The 19,882-nt window shown below is 43.4% G+C and overlaps 1 protein-coding gene across 2 annotated transcripts in view; it reads left to right on the top strand.

Annotated features, from left to right (window-relative positions):
• Positions 1–19,882, top strand: part of LOC101601471 (cyclase associated actin cytoskeleton regulatory protein 2) — a 314,827-nt gene that overhangs the window by 242,511 nt on the left and 52,434 nt on the right. For both annotated transcript variants that reach the window (XM_045137016.1, XM_045137017.1), the window contains 2 exons: positions 9,750–9,893; positions 10,200–10,285. In XM_045137016.1, coding sequence (XP_044992951.1) covers positions 9,750–9,893; positions 10,200–10,285 — 230 coding nt within the window. The remainder of the gene's footprint in view (positions 1–9,749; positions 9,894–10,199; positions 10,286–19,882) is intronic.

The following is a 19,882-nucleotide window of genomic DNA, read 5'->3' as shown; positions in this document are numbered from 1 at the left end:
CCAGCACTCAGGAGGCAGAGGTAGGAGCATCACCATGAGTTCAAGACTACCCTGAGACTACATAGTGTATTCCAGGTCAGCCTGAGCTAGAGTGAAACCCTACCTCAAAAAAAAAAAAAAAAGAAAGAAAGAAAGAAAGAAAATATTTTTTAAAATGAATTCCTCTCTCTCTCTCTCTCAAATTAATAAATAAAATATTTTTAAAAATAAGTCAATAACAACAGCAACAAAACAAGATCCCAAGTAAACTAGCTCCTTCTTACTGGGGTGAAGCTCAGTGGGTAGAGTATTTGTCCAACACGTGCCAAGCCCTGGGTTTGATGTTTGCACTGAGAAACCCATGTCTTTCTCTAGCGGAAAGCCCTTTGGTAATTGTAAGTGACATTGTGCAGTTGGACCTGTGTGCGTGGAACCTGCCTAAGCGATGCTTAAGGGGTGGAAGGATGTTGAAGTCAGAGCTTTTCCCCGACAGCCCACCCGGTAAGCCTTGATGGAAATCGCACTGTTCACTCTGGCGTTCGCGCCTAGTTTTCATCCCAGCTGTGAAAGTTCAGGACGACCTGGGATAGATAGTGGGCTCTACGCAAGTACTGGGCACAACTGGCATGGAGTGAAGGCCATGGCTGCTCTGTTTATTAGCACTGAGCAAAATACCGCTGCTCTTCATTCTCCCGACATTGCTTTCCTTCTTTCTTCTTTTTTTTTTTTTAATGATGAAAATTTTCCACACAATTGCCAAATTAAGGCAAAAGAAAACTTTCTGGATCTTTATGATGCTTTCATCAGATAAGCAATATAAAATATCTTCCAGAATTCTGCGTCTCCTCAGGCTTTAGAGTTTGTTCTTGGGAAGTTAGAGATAAACAGACATGGTCTTAATAAATCTCTCTAACATTGTAAATATACAGTTTTAGGTTCTTTTTCTTCTTGGGGCAATGGGCCAGGTATCGCCACCAATTCAGATATTCTGGCTTTTCTCAAAGATGTCATTGCCTCAAAAATATTATGGTTTAGCTTCTTGCAAGGAGATGATAATGCTCTTTTGTACTTCTGCCATGATTGAAGAACAGTGGCCTTCTGGGAAAACCAGCGCCAGCGCCATCCCTTTGATCAGCATTGAAGGCAGACTGAGAATAATCCCCGAAGAGGGGAATGTTGCTTTCTAAAGAGTGAAACTCCAGACCAGCATGCTGCCTCATGCCCACAGCCCCATCACTCCAGAGGCCGAGGCAGGAGGATTGCTGTGAGTTTGAAGCCAGCCTGGTCTACATAGGGAGATCCATGCTAGCCACAGCTATGTAAGAAGGGAGGGAGGGAAGGAAGGAAGGAAGGAAGGAAGGAAGGAAGGAAGGAAGGAAGGAAGGAAGGAAGGAAGGAAGGAAGAAGGGAGGGAAGGAAGGAAGGAAGAAGGGAAGAAGGGAAGAAGGGAGAGACAGAGGGAGGGAAGGAGGGAGGGACTGGGGAGATGGCTCAGTCAGTAAAGTGCTTGCCCCACAAGCACCAGGACTTGAGTTAAGGTCCACAGCAAACACATAAGTTGCCAAGTGTGCTGGCATGTGCCTGCAAACCCAGCTCTGGGATGACTGAAACAGGAGGGTCACCAGGACTTGCTAGCTAGTTTAGAGAAACTAGGAAACTCCAGGTTCAGTGAGAGACCCTGTCTCAAAATAGAGTGGGGGACTGGGAGATGGCTCAGGGCTTAAAGTACTTGCCTGCAAAGCCTAATAAACTGGGTTTGATTCCCCAGTAAAAGCCAGATGTGCAAAGTGACACATGCATCTGGAGTTCATTTGCAGTGGCTAGAGGCCTTGGTACCCATTGTGTGTGTGTGTGTGTGTGTGTGTGTGTGTCTGTCTGTCTGTCTCTATGAGTGCAAATTAATTAATTAATTAAATGGAAAAAACAAATACAAGACGGGCATGGTGTTGTACGCCTTTAATCCCAGCATTCAGAAGGTAGAGGTAGGAGGATTGCTGTGAGTTCAAGGCCACCCTGAGACTACATAGTGAGTTCTAGATCAGCCTGAGCTAGACTGAGACCCTACATTGAAAAAAAATCCCAGAAATACAGGACAGGGGCTGGAGAGACAGCTCAGGGGTTAAGGCACTGGCCTGTAAAGCCTAACAACCTGAGTTCAATTCTCCATATCCACATAAAGCCAGATGCTCAAAGTGGCGCATGCATCTGGAGACCATTTGCAGCAGCTAGAGGCCCTGCCATGCCCATTCTCTCTGTCTCCCTCTTTTCTATCTTTCTTTGCTTGTAAATAAATAAAGAAAAATGTATTTTAAAAAAGAAATACAGTGGATGGGCTGGAGAAATGGCTTAGCGGTTAAGCACTTGCCTGTGAAACCTAAGGACCCTGGTTCAAGGCTCGATTCCCGAGGACCCACATTAGCCAGATGCACAAGGGGGTGCACGCATCTGGAGTTTGTTTGCAGTGGCTGGAAGCCCTGGTGCGCCCATTTTCTCTCTCTCTCTCTCTCTCGCTCTCTCTCTCTCTCTCTCTCTCTGCCTCTTTCTCTCTGTTGCTCTCAAATAAATAAATAAATAAATAAGAAATACAGTGGAAAGGTGGAAAGCAATTGAGGAAGACAACGGATGACCTCTGCCCTCCACGTGCAAGTGTACATGCGTGCACACAAACCTGCACACATTTACACACACACACTCACACATACTCACCTCATATACATACACATGCAATAAAAAAAAAAAGGTACGGAAAAGAGTGAAATTCCAGGGAGAATATTTGAAGGTGACTTCTGGTGGCCATGAGAAGAACTATGTGGAAAGGCTGCATTGTGAGGAGTTTTATCTTGGTGACCTTCTGAGAGGAGAGGAGTTGAGATAATAACTTCCTTTTCCTGGGTGCCTACAAGAGTTCTGGATTAGTTCTGGGGCTGCCATAACAAAGTACCACACGCAAGGTGGCTTAGATAGTAACACCTCACTGCCCGAAAGTCCTGTAGGCTGGAATCCAAGGTCAAAGTGTCAGCAAGTTGGTTTTGGCTGAGGTGTGTGTAGCAGACAGCTTCAGGTTCATTGAGATGAACTTCTAGACCAGGCACAGTTATGGAGAAAGGGATTTATTCAAGCTTACAGATCCAGGAAAAGTTCCATAATGGCAGAAGAAGCTGCCTGCTTCATAAATTGGTACCAAGGAGTGGGCTGAGATGAACCTGACCATGTGGATGTTGATCTTTTGGGACCTTTGTTTTGGAAAAATAGGCATGTACTTGGTGCTTGCAACTGAAGATGCTTTCTGGAGTGGTAAGCCAAGTTTTATGGACTATTCTGATGATAGTTTGAGAATGCTAAGTGCAGACAGTATTGAACTTTGAGGCTCTATTTATGGGCTTTCTAAGGGGAAGGAAAGACTGCAGAGGACTTTGTTGGAACTGGGCTACTGGCATAAGGGCTGGCTGTGTCCTACTGCCCAGGCCCAGAGAGTCTGATCAAAGTTAAATTTGTAATGGACTGATGTGCTTGGCTAAAAATAATTGGACTGAGAGATTTAAGATTTTTAAACTGGAAAACCTCAAACATGTTAAAATTACAGGCGCTGAGACTGATCTTAGTTTACTGAATCTACTATTGTCAAACACATTGGCAATCTTAAGGAAGGTGGTCCCACTGCATTACATTAAAACAATGGAGAGAATGTCTGAGGAAAGACTATCGTAGAAATGCAAACTCTTTTTGAAAGAGTTGACTGGAGAAGGAACCTGCTTTTCAAGGTTATGATTTATTTTGTCCCTTAATTAAGAATATGGCTGTGTCCTGCACACCTGGATGTGGTTTCAGAAGCATGAAAACTTAGAGGAGTGGGTCATGAATTCCACATGCTTCCAGGAACGGCTGCTGAGATGCAGCATGAGGCAGGGCCTGATACCCTGATAGGCTGAAAGAGCCTTTGGAAGATGGACCATGATTAGCATGAAGACCTGAAGATATTTTGGATATACCTATGATACCTATGCAAGGGCTACCATAGAAGGCACTGTTGGCCTAGGATGGAAGTGTTCCTTGGCTACTCTGCCCAGCTGGATGGGGCAGAATTGGAAAATCTGGAAACTCAGTCTCAGGTTTTACTGGACTTGAACTGCAGAAGTTTGATGCTTGTTTGATGGTGGTTGAGTTTGCATTGTTTTAGTCTCTCCTTGCTATGCATTATACTAGTTGAAAATGTTTACCCTGTGCCTTTATATGTTGAAAGTATTTAACTTGTTTGATTTTACAGGACTCACTATCTTAAATTGGTCAAGACTGTGGGGACCTTTGAAATTGGACTGAGTACAACTTACAATGTGTGATGGTTATGAATCTATTAGGGACAAGGGACAGAATGTGGTAGTTTGAATAGATGGCCCCTGACATATTCGGTGTTTTATCAGTTTGTAGTCTGCATCTGCAGCCTCCTGGCTGGAGGAGGTGTCACTGGGTGGATCTTAAGGTGTGGTGCTGGGTTTGAGATTTCAGTCTAATGATATGCAAAGTGCCTAGCTAGAGACCCTGAAGTGTGCTGTGCTGTGTGGCTTTTGGCTTGGGCTTCTCTCTGCTTGGACCTGTGAAGGCAGGCCAGCTTCTTCTGCCATTATGGAACCTCCGATGGATCTGTAAACTTCAATAAATCATTTCCTCCATAACTGTGCCTGGTCTGGAAGTTCATCTCAGCAAACCTGAAGCTGTCTGCTACAGTCTGTGTCCTTGGTTTGTACTTTGATACATTTGGACTTGATTCTTGTACATGAGAGAAATAAGGATCTACTTTCATCCTTCTACATATATATCTCTAGTTTTCCCAGAAACATTTGTTAAGGAGGCTGTCTTTTCTCCAGTGAGTATTTTGATCCTCCCATAGCCTTCCCTATATCCATCAACAAATTTCCTCACCTTCTAAGGACACCATTTATGTTGGATTGAAGTCCATCCTGATGATCTCACTGTAACTTAACTATCTCCAAATACTGTATGGCTACATTCTAGGGTAATGGGAGTTAAGTTTTAATATATGATCTTGGGGAATGAAGCTCAGCCTATAACAGCTGTGATTCAGGATTTTTATGCCAAAAAACTGTGCATTATAGTAACCAGAAGAGAAGAATTGTTTGTGGACCTTCCACATGAATTACCTAGCTTTTGTAAAAAAAAATAAAAATAAAAATAAAAAATAACCTTTTTTTTATGCTTTCCACTCTTATTTATGCATCATAACATCCTTGGGAAGTGGGTGTTAGGGCCAGCCTTATTTTTGCAGATGGGATAATAAACTTTTGGACAGGTATATTAACAAGTATAAACTCCCAGAGCTTAGTACATTGTAGAGCAATGATTTGAACACAAGAAATCTTGTTCTAGAGCCAGTATTCTTTTTTTAATTTAATAGGTAGCTCTTATTCTATTTTGTAGATCTTCCTTTTTATTTTTTTTTAATTTTTTTAATTTTTTTTTATTTTTTCGAGGTAGGGTCTCACTCTGGCTCAGGCTGACCTGGAATTCACTATGTAGTCTCAGGGTGGCCTCGAACTCTCAGCAATCCTCCTATCTCTGCCTTCCAAGTGCTGGGATTAAAGGCATGCGCCACCACGCCCGGCCCCAGATCTTCCTTTTTAAATTTGTCTATCTATCTAGTTATTTGACAGAGAGAGAGAAAAAAAAAAAATAGGTGCACCAGAGCCTCCAGCTACTGCAAATGAACTCCAGGTGCATGTAGCACCTTGTGTATCTGGCTTATGTGTGTACTGGGGAATTGAACCTGGGTCCTTAGGCTTTGCAGGCAAGTGCCTTAACTGCTAAGCCATCTCTCCAGCCTGAGACTCAGTTCTTAATTTCATCTGCATACCTTCTCCTATTCCTGTTGGCAGAGAAGACACCCTTTGTGAAATTGGCACACTGCAATTTTCTCAGTATTGTGTTGTGGTTTGACTGTGAAATATCTCCCACACACCCATGTATTTGAGCACTTGGTCTCTAGCTGGTGACACTATTTGGGAAGATTGTGTAACCTTTTGGAGGTAGAGCTTTGCTGCAAGAAGTGAGGTTTCATAGTCCAGTCCCACTTCCTGTCTGTTTGCTGCTTCCTGACAATTAGCACAATGTGACCAGTTATCTTATACTCTCACCATGATGTTTCCCCCATCCTCCATGATGGATTGTACCCCTCAAAGTGTGACCCCAAAACCAACCCTTCATTCCCTCATGTGCTTCTTGGTCAAAGCAATTAGAAAGTAACTAATACAGCCCTGGCATCACCTAAGTGCATCATAGTAAGTCACAGTTGTTTTCCTTTATTGTGTCCTCTGACAGGTCAGAGGCTTATAGAACAGCATTTCCTGTAGCCTGAAGGCTGTAGGTGTTGTTATCTCTTATTTATATACTATGAGACAAAGGACCAGATAAAGTGACTTGCTTGGGGTCCCACAAATAGTAAGTAGCAGAGGTGAGATTTGAACCAAGGTTGTTCTGACTTCAAAGACTTACATATAACATTTCCTTTAGGGAATGATGTTGGGCACTGCCAGGCACAAACTGGAGCCTTCAGTAGATGGGGCTGAGCTGCGAGGCAAGGCTAAGGACCCCCGGGCTGCAGGAGACCACTCCCTCTCCAAGCCCGGCACTCCTGAACTTAGGCTTTGCCCTGTGACCTTTGGCCAGTTGTCTAGGAAACTCCTTATATGGTATCAGCCAGCAACCTTTGCACAGCCCATCCCCCTCTACCCTACCATTGCTTATGTGCTGGAATGTATGTCCCCATATGCTGATTAGACATCAGCAAGCAACCTGTACGTCCAATCCCCTCAGGACCCTCAACTGCTTATAAACCCATTTCCCTATTGATTAAACTGAGCTGTTCACAGAGACTGTCTCCCAAGAGTGATTCTTTCATCATGGCGAACACAACCTTGCCTGGACTCCTTGGGGGAACATGGCCGACCCCGAGGACCAGAGCCCCACAGAATGACATATCAAGAAGGGTCAGAAAGAGAAGTGGAGTGTCCAGGCTACCTCAGCAGAGCTTAATTTCTTCCCCAGTGGTTTTCTGTCCCTGCCAGAAAGGACTGTCTTTTGGGTGTAGCACTACCCCAGCCGAGGTGACTTTATTCCAGTCTTCCCACCCCCATGCAGACCACCTGCAGATCAGGAGAGTGGGATGCAGAGGCGGGGATGGGCAGTCGGTTCTAGTGTGTAACCAAGATTACAAAACACTGCTCTGAAATGCTGATTTAAAATAACTGAAAGAGCTGTAAGTACATTTTGTTTTTCATTTTGTTTCCTGCAAACAAGATTGAGTAAAAAAACTACTGAAAGCTTTTCAACTGCTCTTACAAAGCTGAAAGTTAGAACCTCTGCTGTTTCCTGGGACCATACACCAGACAACTTTATATTGGCTCCTCAACACCCAAGCACCCAAGGCCCGGGGGATGTGTGGCGCAGCCATGGTGCTGTGGCGCCCTTATCTTGTGATACTTCATAACTCGGTTCATATAAGTTTGAAAGTCATTTTTAATATAATGAGAGAAATCAGTTGTTCAATTAATAGGAAGTGGGCGTGACTGTGGTCTGAGCATCCACCATATAGGAAGTCAGATGAGATCAAGGTCACTATGTATGTACATGATAAACCATCACATTCTTTTGAAACAAGCCGGGCTCTAACTGACACTAATCTTCCTGCCTACGCCGCCTCCTTCCCCGCCCCCAAGTGCTGAGATGACAAGCTCCAAGGGCTATACTCGGCTGCTCACATGTTCCTCAGTAGAAGATTTCCTTGTTTTCATGTGGATTTTGGTAATGACAGGCAAACCTAGGCTGCTCCCCCACATCCTTTCTCCACAGGACTAGGAGGACATCCTCTTCCTCACCATTACCAGTACCTGTGTGTCACTGCATTGTGGGTCCAGTGAGGTCTACTTGAAAATATAACAGACTCATGTAGGCTTCACTGCATTTCATGCAATTGTCTTCAAAATCGTGGCTGTATCAGATTTCTGGATTTTTCCATGCCTCAGGAGATGGCATTAATCATGTTAAAAATATCTACAGTTTTCATGATTCAAAGAATAAAAATACAGTATCTGAGAGGGTTTGGTTAAAGAACCTCCCACAGATACCACACTTCATGGGTGTCTAAGTCCTTTCTGTAAAATGGCATACTCAGCTGGTAGTGATTGCCTAGCATGCAGAAGGCCCGGGGTTCAAGCCCCAGCACCATTTAAACCAGGCATGGTGGTGATACTTGGGAGGTGGTGGCAAGAGAATCAGGACTTCAAGGTCATCCTTAGCTACATAGCAAGATAGAGGCTAGCCTGGGATACATGAGACCCTATCTCAAAAAGAAAAAAAAAAAAAAGCTGCCAGGCAGAGTGGTGCTCATCCTCAGTCCCAGCACCCAGGAGGCAGATGTAGAAGGATCTCCATGAGTTGGAGATCCACCTTAAGACGGCATAGTGAATGCCAGGTCAGCTTGGGCTAGAGAGTGAGACCTGACCTCCAAAAACCAAAAGAAAAACATACTGCTTTTGTGTAACCTACACAATTCTCCTGAATACTTTTTAAGATTTATTTTTATTTCTTTATTTATTAGAGACAGAGAACAGAGAGAGGATTGGGGGAGAGAGAATGTGTGAGAATGGGCATGCCAGGGCCTCTAACCACTGCAAACAAACTCCAGATGCATGTGCCACCATGTGCACTGGCTTACATGGGACCTGGAGAATCGAACCTGGGTCCTTAGGCTTCGCAGGCATGTGCTAAGCCATCTCTCCAGACCATCTCCTAGATACTTTATATCATCTCTACACTTGTAATATCAAATCCAATATAAATATTCTAGAAATAGTGCTGTGTAGCTTAGAGCATAACAAAAGGAAAGTGTACATTGTCAGTCTGCAGTTGGTTGGATCTGTAGATGTGTCCCTCATGTATACAGAGGGCTATGTTAACATAACAAAGAAACTCACCCTTTCTACAAGATGGTCACAGGTTTTGTATCAGTTGCCTTTCTCACTGCCAGGTGCAGTCCTTACCTTCTTGTTGGGACCCAACACCTGACCAAGCAGTGTATGGGCAGAAAGGGTTCACTTCAGCTCATAGTCTCTAGGGATGTTTCATCCTGGCAGGAAAGCATGGCAGAGCCGTGATTGCCCATCACATTCTCTGGGTGGAAGTAATTTGAGGTGAGTTTGGAGCTGAGCTAATAAACCTCAGAGACCCTCCCCTAGAAACACACCTCCTCCAGCAAGGTTCCACCTCCCAAAAAGTCACCAGCTGGGGACCAAGTGTTCAAAATGTGAGGTTATGGGGGAAATCTCATTCAAACCACCACACGGGGACAAAACACCAGACCAAAAAAAAAAAAACAACAGTTTAAAGGAGCATTTAAAATCAGTTGAAAGGAGGGTTTATTTTGGCTCACAGTTTGAAGTTGCAGTCCATCATGGTGGGGTGGCATGGTGGAAGGAGCTGGGGGCAGCTGGTCACATTGTATCCACAGTCAGGAGGCAGAGAGAGATGAATGCTGGTCCTCAGCCCCCTTTGCTCTTTGTATTTACTCTAGGAGCCCAACTTATGGAATGCTGCTGCCCATACTTAACCCAATCAAGGTGATCCCTAGGCATGCCCGTGTATATAAACGATCACAATTCCTTTTAGGCTCCTGGATCATGGCAAGCCCTGGGTAGCCCTGTTCAGCAGCCTGGGCAGAGACGTGCAGTGTCTGTAGTAACTGACTCAGTGTTTGCTTGCAGAATGAGGTGGCTGCGCTTCTGAAACCCATCTCAGAAAAGATCCAGGACATCCAGGCTTTCCGGGAGCGAAACAGGGGCAGCAGCATGTTCAACCACCTCTCAGCTGTCAGCGAGAGCATCCCCGCCCTGGGGTGGGTAGCTGTGGTGAGTACAGATGGAACGCTGCCCTCCACTCTGCGCATCTGAGGGGCCCCATGGCCATACTCACACTCCTCCAGCCACAGTCTGGTGCGCGGAAGAGGCTCCTCTCAGGCTGACCACGTCGGCTTCTCCTTACCCTGCTTAAAGCCTGCTCGGAAACATAGAAGTGTCACCAGCCTTCATAGAACAGTTTGCCTCCAGCTCTCCCCATTTCCTCTGCTTTTCTTCTGCTCATTCAAGGTATCTTCTTTCTTATCCTGGTTTGTTTGTTTTTTCTTCTATGCCTGGGTGATGGTCCTGTTTTCTCAGTCCCCCAAACCCGGTCCTTATGTCAAGGAGATGAATGATGCTGCCACCTTTTACACTAACAGGGTCTTGAAGGACTACAAACACAGGTATGTGCCTTCTTTTACCGAGGGAATGTTCACTTGACCATGCGTCTGACATCTGCTCCTAAAGCAATAGACTTAGTTACTACAATCGCCTTTTCCAAGGCACTTCGTTGATGTACCACATCACCTTTACGTCAAACCCCAGTTTTGATCTGGGTGTGGTAGTGCACACCTGTAATTCTAACACTTGGAGCTCAGGGTCATCCTCAGCTACACATACCAGTTCTAGGCCAGCCTGGGATACATGAAATCTTTTAAAAAAAAAAAAAGTACTAGGGGCTGGAGAGAGGGCTTAGCAGTTAGGGTGCTTGCCTGTGAAGCCTAAGGACCCAGGTTTGACTCTCCAGTGCCCATGTAAGCCAGATGCACTAGATGTCACATGCATCTGGAGTTTGTTTGCAGTGGCTAGAGTGTGCCCATTCATATTCTCTCCCTCTCTCTCTCCTCTCTCTCTCTCTCTCTCTCTCTCTCTCTCTCTCTCTCTCTCTCTCTTCCTCTCTCTCTTATAAATAAATAGAAATAAAAACATTTAAGCTAGACATGGTGGCACATGCCTTTAATCCCAGCACTCAGGAGGCTGAGGTAGGAGGATCGCTGTGAGTTCAAGGCCACTCTGAGACTACATAGTGAATTCCAGGTCAGCCTGGCCTAGAGTGAGACCCTACCTTGAAAAACAAAAATGAACAAACAAACAAAAAAAATGACTGGAGATATAGCTATGTGGTAGAAGACTTACCTAGTGTGCTCAAAGCCCTAGGTTCAATTGCTAGTACTCCCAAAATAAATAACGATCCATCTTTACAGGCAAACCCACACAGAAATGGAAATGAATTTGCTTTGAGAGCCTCTCTGGTGCCGGAGCTGAGGCAACCCTGAATTATAACTCTTCACTCTTATCTGTGTGCCTTCCTACTTCTCACCCCACCCCCACCCCTGTTGCAAGCAAGAATGGAACACCTCATTGCCAGCAAAACCCAAGACCATCTGAAGTTATGGCCTTGGGTTCTACCTAGTGGCTCCTAGCATGTAGACTGAGTACATGGAATAGAACCTTTCCTCCTCCCCTCAAAACTTATAAAAAGCAAGAAGTTGGGCTGGAGAAATGGCTCGGTGGTTAAAGTCACTTGCTTGCAAATCTTGACAACCTGGATTTGATTTCCCAATACCCACCTAAAGCCAGATGCATCTGGAGTTTGTTTACAGGGGCAGGAAGCCCTGGTACGCCAATACGCATACTCACTCTCTCTATCTCTATCCTCTTTCTCTCTGTCTCAAATAAATAAATAAAAATTTAAAAATCACATAAGCAAGAAGCTTCCTTTGGTCTTTAGAAGCGGAGTTCCTTTGGTGGCCCCATCATGCTCATCCATGACACACTAACCCCCTGTTGTAAATCTGTTCCCCAAAAAAGAAATATGCCTCAACATTTCCCCCTACTGAACTCGCCTTTCCAGTCAACTTTCTTTCACGCTTACACATTTCTCAACATGACATGTGCTTTTAAAAGCCTGCCTCAGTTTTCTTTCAATGAGCCATCTGTCCTTGCTTGAACGCCCAGCAGTACAATATGTAACATACTAGGACTATATGGCCACAAAACTTTTGTTTTCTTTGTTCCATTGGGGTTTTGAGACAGAGTCTTGATATGAATCCCAGGCGGGCCTGACTCCTGCTGTGTAGCAGGTTGGCCGTGGACTCCTGTCTCAGCCTTCTGAGTGCTGGGAACACAGGCATGTGCCACCGTGCCCGGCAGACTTGTCTCACCGATAAAAGTTGAGGTGAAGCCGGCCATGGTGGTGCACGCCTTTAATCTCAGCACTTGGGAGGCAGAGGTAGGAGGATCACCATGAGTTCGAGGCCATCCTGAGACTACATAGTAAATGCCAGGTCAGCCTGGGCCAGAGTGAAACCCTACCTCAAAAAAAAAAAAAAAAAAAAAAAAAGTTGCGGTGGTGGGCGAATATATATGGAAGGAAGGAGGGATCCAGAAAGATGGAATTTCAGAACAGAGGTGAGATGACACATTAAAGCAGTCTGGGAGAGGGAAACTGGTCTGAACTAAAATGATATCCAATGGGGAGTTCAGAGACCTCTATGTGAACAGCAGTTGCCAGGGGCTGTGGAAAGTGTAGTGAGCATGAACCAAGGGACTTGTCTCAAGAACCAGTATGCAGAGACTTGCCTCCTACAGCCCAAATAGTAGATCCTAGAGAGACGGAGCTAGGGTTTGAAGAAAGATACATTCATATGGAGATTGGCCAGGGCCGAGAAGACATCCAGGAAAATGTCTCTTAAACTATTTCAGACTGTCACAAGATCTATCACCCTCTGATAAGGTCATGCTTTGCCCTGTAAACAGCCAGCTAAGCTCGCCGTGGCTAGTGCCTAGCAACTAAGCAAAGAGTTAGGACAAAAATAAGTGTAATAATATTCCAGCGTCACTTGGCTCTGTACTCAAGAATAGGTCCCCATCTGAGCTCTTAAATGGCACAAGCATAAGTGACCGTCAGTCAACAAGTGCAAGGTCTCCTGGGGACATCTCTTTGTTGTTCCAGACTATACAGGTGGGAGACAATTTGAGGGCCTGAATTGTCTGGGGTGTCTATCACATCGATTTTCTTAGTAGTGTAGACCTGCATAGGAGAACCAGAAGACAAATTTTACATGGAATATAGAAAATCCAATGAATACATTATATAAATACCTACATGATTCTGACACACTGGCCAATACAGTACCTATTCAAAGTTCCCAACACTCTTTATTTTATTTTATTTATTTATTTTAGCAAGAGAAACGGGCAATTTGGCTTACATGGGTACTAGAGAGTCGAACCTATGTACTTAATCTTTGCAGGCAGGCTCCTTAGCCACTGAGCCATCTCTCCAACCCCTGGTTTTTTTTAACTTTTTTATTGACAACTTTCATAATTATAGACAATAGATAATGATAATTCCCTCCCCTCTCCATCATATCCTCTCCCTCTCTCATTAGTTTCTCTTTTATTTTGATGTCATCCTCTTTTCATACTATTATGAGGATCTTGTGAAGGTATTGCTAGGTACTGCAAGGTCATGGATATCGAGGCCAATTTCTTTATGAACAATTGATTGCACTGTAATCAGTCCTACCCTTCCTTTGGCTCTTGCATTCTTTCTGCCACCTCTTCCGCAATGAACCCTGAGCCTTGGAAAATATGATAGAGATTTTTCAATGCTGAATACTCCTCTGTAACATCTCAGCACTATGGTACCTTTTGAGTCATCCCAGAGGTCACTGCCATCTGAAAAGAGAAGTTTCTCTAATGAAAAGTAAAAGTAGTATTAATGTATGGGTAGGAATGTTAGGTAAGGTGCTTACAGGGCAGTTTGGTGAGCATAATGTGTGCATTTAGCCAGACAAGAAAGAGCAGGTGTTACACTCTTAGGGCTCATGACCTCCCCAGCCATGGCTTTTGATTAGCTTTTCAGTACCAGGTATGGATTGCCTCCCATAAAGTGGGCCTCCCATCAAACTAGAGAGCAGCTGGTTTTCCCCATAACAGACATGCCGCTACCGCACTCGTTCAGTCATTTAGCCTGGCTCGCTATACTTAAGACTTACAGTGTCCACTGTTTTCACTCAAGGTGACTTCTGTCTCATATAGGGCTGCATGCAGTGCAGCTTTTTCCAGATTTCTGTCAGCTGGTCTATAGGGAAGAGGCTTTCAGCTCGGCTCTAGCTTGACTTATCAGTGACCTTGCAGCCCATGCATATGGAGTCTTCAGCAGTAGGGTCTTACCATCTATTTCTGGTGGGAAACCAAGAACCTTGTCAATGGCCTATAATGTTTTGGGGGCATCAAGGACCTGCCTGGCCAACAACTCTCTGGAAGGTATCCCATCCCTGGCACTGAAATTTTTCTAGTAATAGTTATGGTTTCTTGGTGCATCATTGTCCAAAAAAGTAGGTTTCCATATGGCTTATTCATAACATCTTGAAATTTGATTAACCTTCCCCTCACCCTTCTTTTACTCAATCTCTTCCCATGACCTCACTTACACCATTGCACCCCCAGTAATCTGTTCATCTACTTACATATATACAATACCCTCCCCTTTAAGTCCTCCCCTTTTCTCCCTCCCTGAGAGTCCCTTTCTAGCTTACTGGCCTCTGCTACTGAGTTTTCTTGCACCTCACATACAAATCTAAACATACGTAGCTAGGATCCACTTATGAGAGAGAACATGCAATGTTTGGCTTTCTGGGCCTGGATTAGTATTATCCTTTCCAGATCCATCCATTTCCCTGCAAATTTCATAATTGCATTTTTCCTTACAGCTAAATAGAAAGAACTCCATTGTATAAAGGTACCACATCTTCATTATTCATTCATTAATTGAGGGACATCTAGACTAACTCCATTTCCTAGCTATTGTGAATATAGTAGTAATAAACATGGTTGAGTAAGTATGTCTAAGGTACTGAGAAGAGTCCTTAGGATATATGCCTAGGAGTGCTATAGCTAGGTCATATGGTAGATCTATTTTTATCTGTCTCAGGAATCTCCACACTGCTCTCCACAATGGCTATACAAGATTGCATTCCCACCAACAGTGTAGAAGGGTTCTTCCTTTTCCTTGTCAGCATTTATTGTCACTTGTTTTCTTTATGATAGCCATTCTGACAAGAGTGATATGGACTCTCAAAGTAGTGTTAATTTGCATTGTCCTGGTGGCTAAGAATGTAGAATTTAAATGTTTATATGCTATCTGCATTTCTTCTTTTGAAAACTCTCTATTTAATTCCATAGCCCCCTTTTTTGTTTTTGTTTTCCAAGATAGAGTCTCACTCTAGCTCGGGCTGACCTGGAATTCACTATGTAGTCTCAGAGCAGCCTTAAACTCACAGCGATCCTCCTACCTCTGCCTCCAGAGTGCTGGGATTAAAGATGTGCACCACCATGCCTGGCCTTCATAGCCCATTTTTTAAATGGGTTGTCTGATTTCTTCTTATTTAGTTTTTTTAATTCTTTGTGCATCCAAGATATTAATCCTCTGTCAGATGTATATCTAGCAAAGAGTTTCTCCCATTCTATAGGTTGCCTCTTTGCTCTATTCAGTGTCCTTTGCTATATAAAACCTTTGTAATTTCATGAGGTCCCAGTGGTTGATCCGTGGTTTTATTTCTTGGGCAACTAGGATTATATTCAGAAAGTCATTGCCTATGCCAATATGTTGAAGCGTTTCTCCTACTTTTTCCTCTAGCAGTTTCAGAGTTTCAGGTCTAATATTAAAGTCTTTGATCCATTTGGACTTGATTCTTGTATGTGGAGAGAAATAAGGATCTACTTTCATCCTTCTACATATAGATATCTAGTTGTCCCAGCAACATTTGTTAAAGAGGCTGTCTTTTCTCCAATGAATATTTTTGACACTTTTGTCAAAAATAAGATGGCTGTAGCTACCTGGATTTGCATTTGAGTCCTGTATTCTGTACATTGATCTACATGTCTGTCTTTGTGCCAACGACATGTATGGCTCTGTAATATGCTTAAAATCAGGTATGGTGATACTGTCAGCCTTATTTTTATTGCTCAGAATTGTTTGGTCTACTTGAGGGGTTTGTTTGTTTTGTTTTGTTTTTTTTTTGTGCTTCCAAATGAATTTTAGGATTCTTTTTCCTATTTCCATGAAGAATGTCATTGGAATTTTGATGGGAATTGCATTAAATGTGTAGATTGCTTTTGGTAAGATTGACATTCTCACAATATTGGTTCTTCCAATCCAAGAACATGGGTCTTTCCATTTCCTGTGTTTTCTGCAATTTCTCTCTTGAGTGTTTTAAAGTTTTCATTGTAGAGATCCTTTGCTTCCTTGGTTAGCCAACACTCTTTTTAGGTGGGTTTTGGGAGAATGTTTTATATTAAGACAGGGTCTTCTTATGGGGCCCAGAGGCTGGCCTCAGTGTTATAGTCCTCATGTCTCATCTTCACGAGTACTGGGAATACAGGATTTTCTACCACATCCAGCAACTATTTAAAAATAAATATTGAGTGCTAGAGATATGGCTTAGCAGTTAAAGTGCTTCCTGCAAAGCCAAAGGATCTAGGTTTGATTCCCCAAGAACCATGTAAAGCCAGATGCATAAGATGCATCTGGAATTCATTTGCAGCAGATAGAGGCTCTGGTGCACCCATTCTGTCATTCTCTCTTCTCTCTACCTGCTTCTTTCCCTCTCTCTCTCTCTCTCTCAAATAAATAAATAAAAGTAAAAATATATTTTTGTAATTTAAAGTCAAAGATGAATTTGATCTGAAGAGAAACCAGCATGCATAACTTTAAATAAATACTAAATAACTACAAAAGAATACTTACAACATATATGTAAGATGTAGAGAATTATAATACAAGGAATACCCATGCTCCCATTAGTCATTTCAAGAAATATGTAAATATTATATACATAATATGCAAGTATTATGTATATGGCCAGGGTCTTTCTATGTAACTGAGATGGACCTGGAATTTCTTATGTATCCCAGGCTGGCCTCAAACTCATGACAGTCTTCCTGCCTCAGCCTCCCATACATTTGGACCATAGATGTGTGCTACCACACCCAGCTCCAATGTTACTATCACAAACAACCACCACTTCATATATACCCAAAAGAAATGAAAACAGATGCCCACCCAAGATCTTAGTCATGCATGCTCACAGCTGTATGACTTAGACAGAAGGTGGAAACAAACCACATGTCCACCAATTGATGAATGAATGGATAAATAAAATGTGATATATCTGCATAGTGAAATATAACTTGTTCATAAAAAGAATGAAGTATTGGCAGGTGGCTATATGATGAAACTTAGAAACATTGTGCCAAATGAAAGAAGCCAGACAAAACCTACATATTATATGATTGCATTTGTATGTAATTCAGAACAGATAAATCCAAATAGACAGAAAGTAGGTAGTTAAGTTTGGAAACACTTGGGGAAAATGGAGAAGCTATGGGACTTTTGTCTGGGGTGATAAAATTTGAAGTTAATTATGGTAATAATTACTCAACTTATTGAAGTAAGTCTTGAAATGTACACTTTACATGCATTGTCTATGAATGGTATCTTACTAAAGCTGTTACTTTTTTGTGGCATACTGGGCCTTGCAAATGCTAGGCAAGTGCTCTACTACTGATCTTTATCTGCCATTTAAAAAGCAAACCAAAACAATCAAAAAAAAAGCCAGTTTTTTTTTTCATGTGGAAAAATAAGAATCATAGCTTTTAGCTGGGTGTGGTGGCACATGCCTTTAATTCCAGCACTCAGGGGGCAGAGGCCAGAGAATCACTATGAGTTCAAGGCCAGCCTTGGAACTACAGAGTACATGCCAGGTCAGCCTGGGCTAGAGTAAGACCCTACCTCAAAAAATAAAAAATAAATAGTAGCTTTGTAGGAAGAACAACTTTTGCAGACAGAACCACTAATTCCAGGATCTTTAGTTTCTTCTCTCCTCCAAGGATCTGTCTGAACTATGAGAAAACTTTGATTAAAGAAATTGAGGGCTGGGCATGGTGGCACACGCCTTTAATCCCAGCACTTGGGAGACAGAGGTAGGAGGATCGCCATGAGTTAGAGGCCACCCTGAGACTCCATAGTGAATTCCAGGTCAGCCTGGGATAAAGTGAGACCCTACCTTGAAAAACAAAAAAAGAAAAAGAAAAGGAAGTTGAGGGGGCTGGAGAGATGGCTTAGCCATTAAGCACTTGCCTGTGAAGCCTAAGGACCCCGGTTCAAGGCTCAATTCCCCAGGACCCACATAAGCCAGATGTACAAGGTGGCACATGCATCTGGAGTTCGTTTGCAGTGGCTGGGGGCCCTGGCGTGCCCATTCTCTCTCTCTCTCTCCCCCCACCTCTCTCTCTCTCTCTCTCTCTCTCTCTCTCTCTCTCTCTCCCCCTCCCTCCCTCCCTCCCTCTTTCTCTCTCTATTGCTCTCAAATAATAAAAATTAAAAAAAATTTAAGTCTAAAAAATAAGAAATTGAGCTCAGGGCTGGGGGGATGGCTGAGCAATTGAGACCACTTGCAATACAAGCATGAAGATCTAACAGAGCTTGAGACTACCCAAATTCAATTCCCAAAACCCATGTAGAAAACTGGGCATGGCCATGCATGTCTATAACCACAGTCTTGTAAGGAGCAAAGAGCAGAGGATCTCTGGGGCTCACAGACTGGAAAAAGAAGCTCCAAGTTGAGAGAAATGAGAGACTTTAATCTCAAGGAAACAGGCAGATGAGTAAAAAGAAAAGACCTGATGTTCTCTCCTCTGGACACACATGTACATGCATACACACACACACACACCCCAAAAGGAAAAAGAGATTGAGCTCATTTATAGGATCCTCACACCCACACAAAAGAACTGAGGCACTTGTCTAAGTTATATGGCACCAAATGTTGTAGTGTGCCATTAAGGACTGTAGAGCTGTGCAGTGTGTCTGAGAAAAAGCAGTTAAGCTACCAAACCTGGAAATAACAATATGTTGACATGAAACAGATTTATGGTAAGTTCCTCTTGGCAGGTACAGAGATACACGCCTCCATGTGCCGGTTCAGGACAGTGCCACTTAGATTTCTGCCTTTTAGCAGAGCATTTTTATTCATATCTCTGTTCATCGCTCCCACCTCCTGGGTCCTGTCTGAGTATATGTTGGGCTATGGGTGTGAGTGATTCTCCCCAGATAGTGACATGACCCAGGGGGTAAGTTTTCCACATTTTGGTACATGTAAAAAACTAAATCAGTTTGTTTGTTTTATGCACCATGAAGTTATTTCTTCTTACAGTTTTTACCAAAACTTTCTTCAAGTCAAAATAATACTGCAATAGTTAAAAGAAAAAATAAATTTCCCCATACAGATTTGGACTTGATTTGGTTGTTAGAATTTTTAATCAAAAGCAAGTTGAAGCTGGGTATGGTGGCGCACGCCTTTAATCCCAGCACTCGGGAGGCAGTGGTAGGAGGATCGCTGTGAGTTCGAGGCCAGCCTGAGACTCCATAGTGAATTCCAGGTCAGCCTGAGCTAGAGAGAGACCCTACTCAGAAAACAATGCAAGTTAGCAAGTTGAATGTGCAACATGATACTGCTACAGTCTCTGCACACCGCTGTGCATGTGTTTGCAAGTGCATGCGCGTGCTGTGGATGCATACATGCAGATTAGACGTGAGCGCACTTATGCTGAGGTGATTGACGCTCTAACAACACCTTCTGTACAGTCAGGGCTCTCCACTTGCAAAGGGCTTTTGAAACCCCTCACCAAACAGAATAAGGACACTAATGAGCAAGCATTGGGAAGCTTCATGTGCCTTTTGGATTTTTACTATGAAAGTGAGACAAAAAGATTCTTCTTAGATTCAGTTAATGCAGTCAACAAATCTAAACATGTAGACAAGTCACGCTCTCGTGTTTCCTCTTTGAGGAGTCAGTAACTAGGACTTTGGCCCCCAGTGCTGCTCTTATTGCTGTGGACCAGTATCTGACAGAGGCCATCTAAGGCAGGAGAGGCTGATTTTGATCCATGGTCCAGGGAACACAGCCCGTTATGCCCGCAAGACAGGGTGG

This window comes from Jaculus jaculus, chromosome 17, assembly GCF_020740685.1.
Source record: "Jaculus jaculus isolate mJacJac1 chromosome 17, mJacJac1.mat.Y.cur, whole genome shotgun sequence".
Lineage (NCBI taxonomy): Eukaryota > Metazoa > Chordata > Mammalia > Rodentia > Dipodidae > Jaculus > Jaculus jaculus.
The sequence above is the reverse complement of the archived record's forward strand: the minus strand, read 5'-3'. Positions and strand labels throughout refer to the sequence as shown.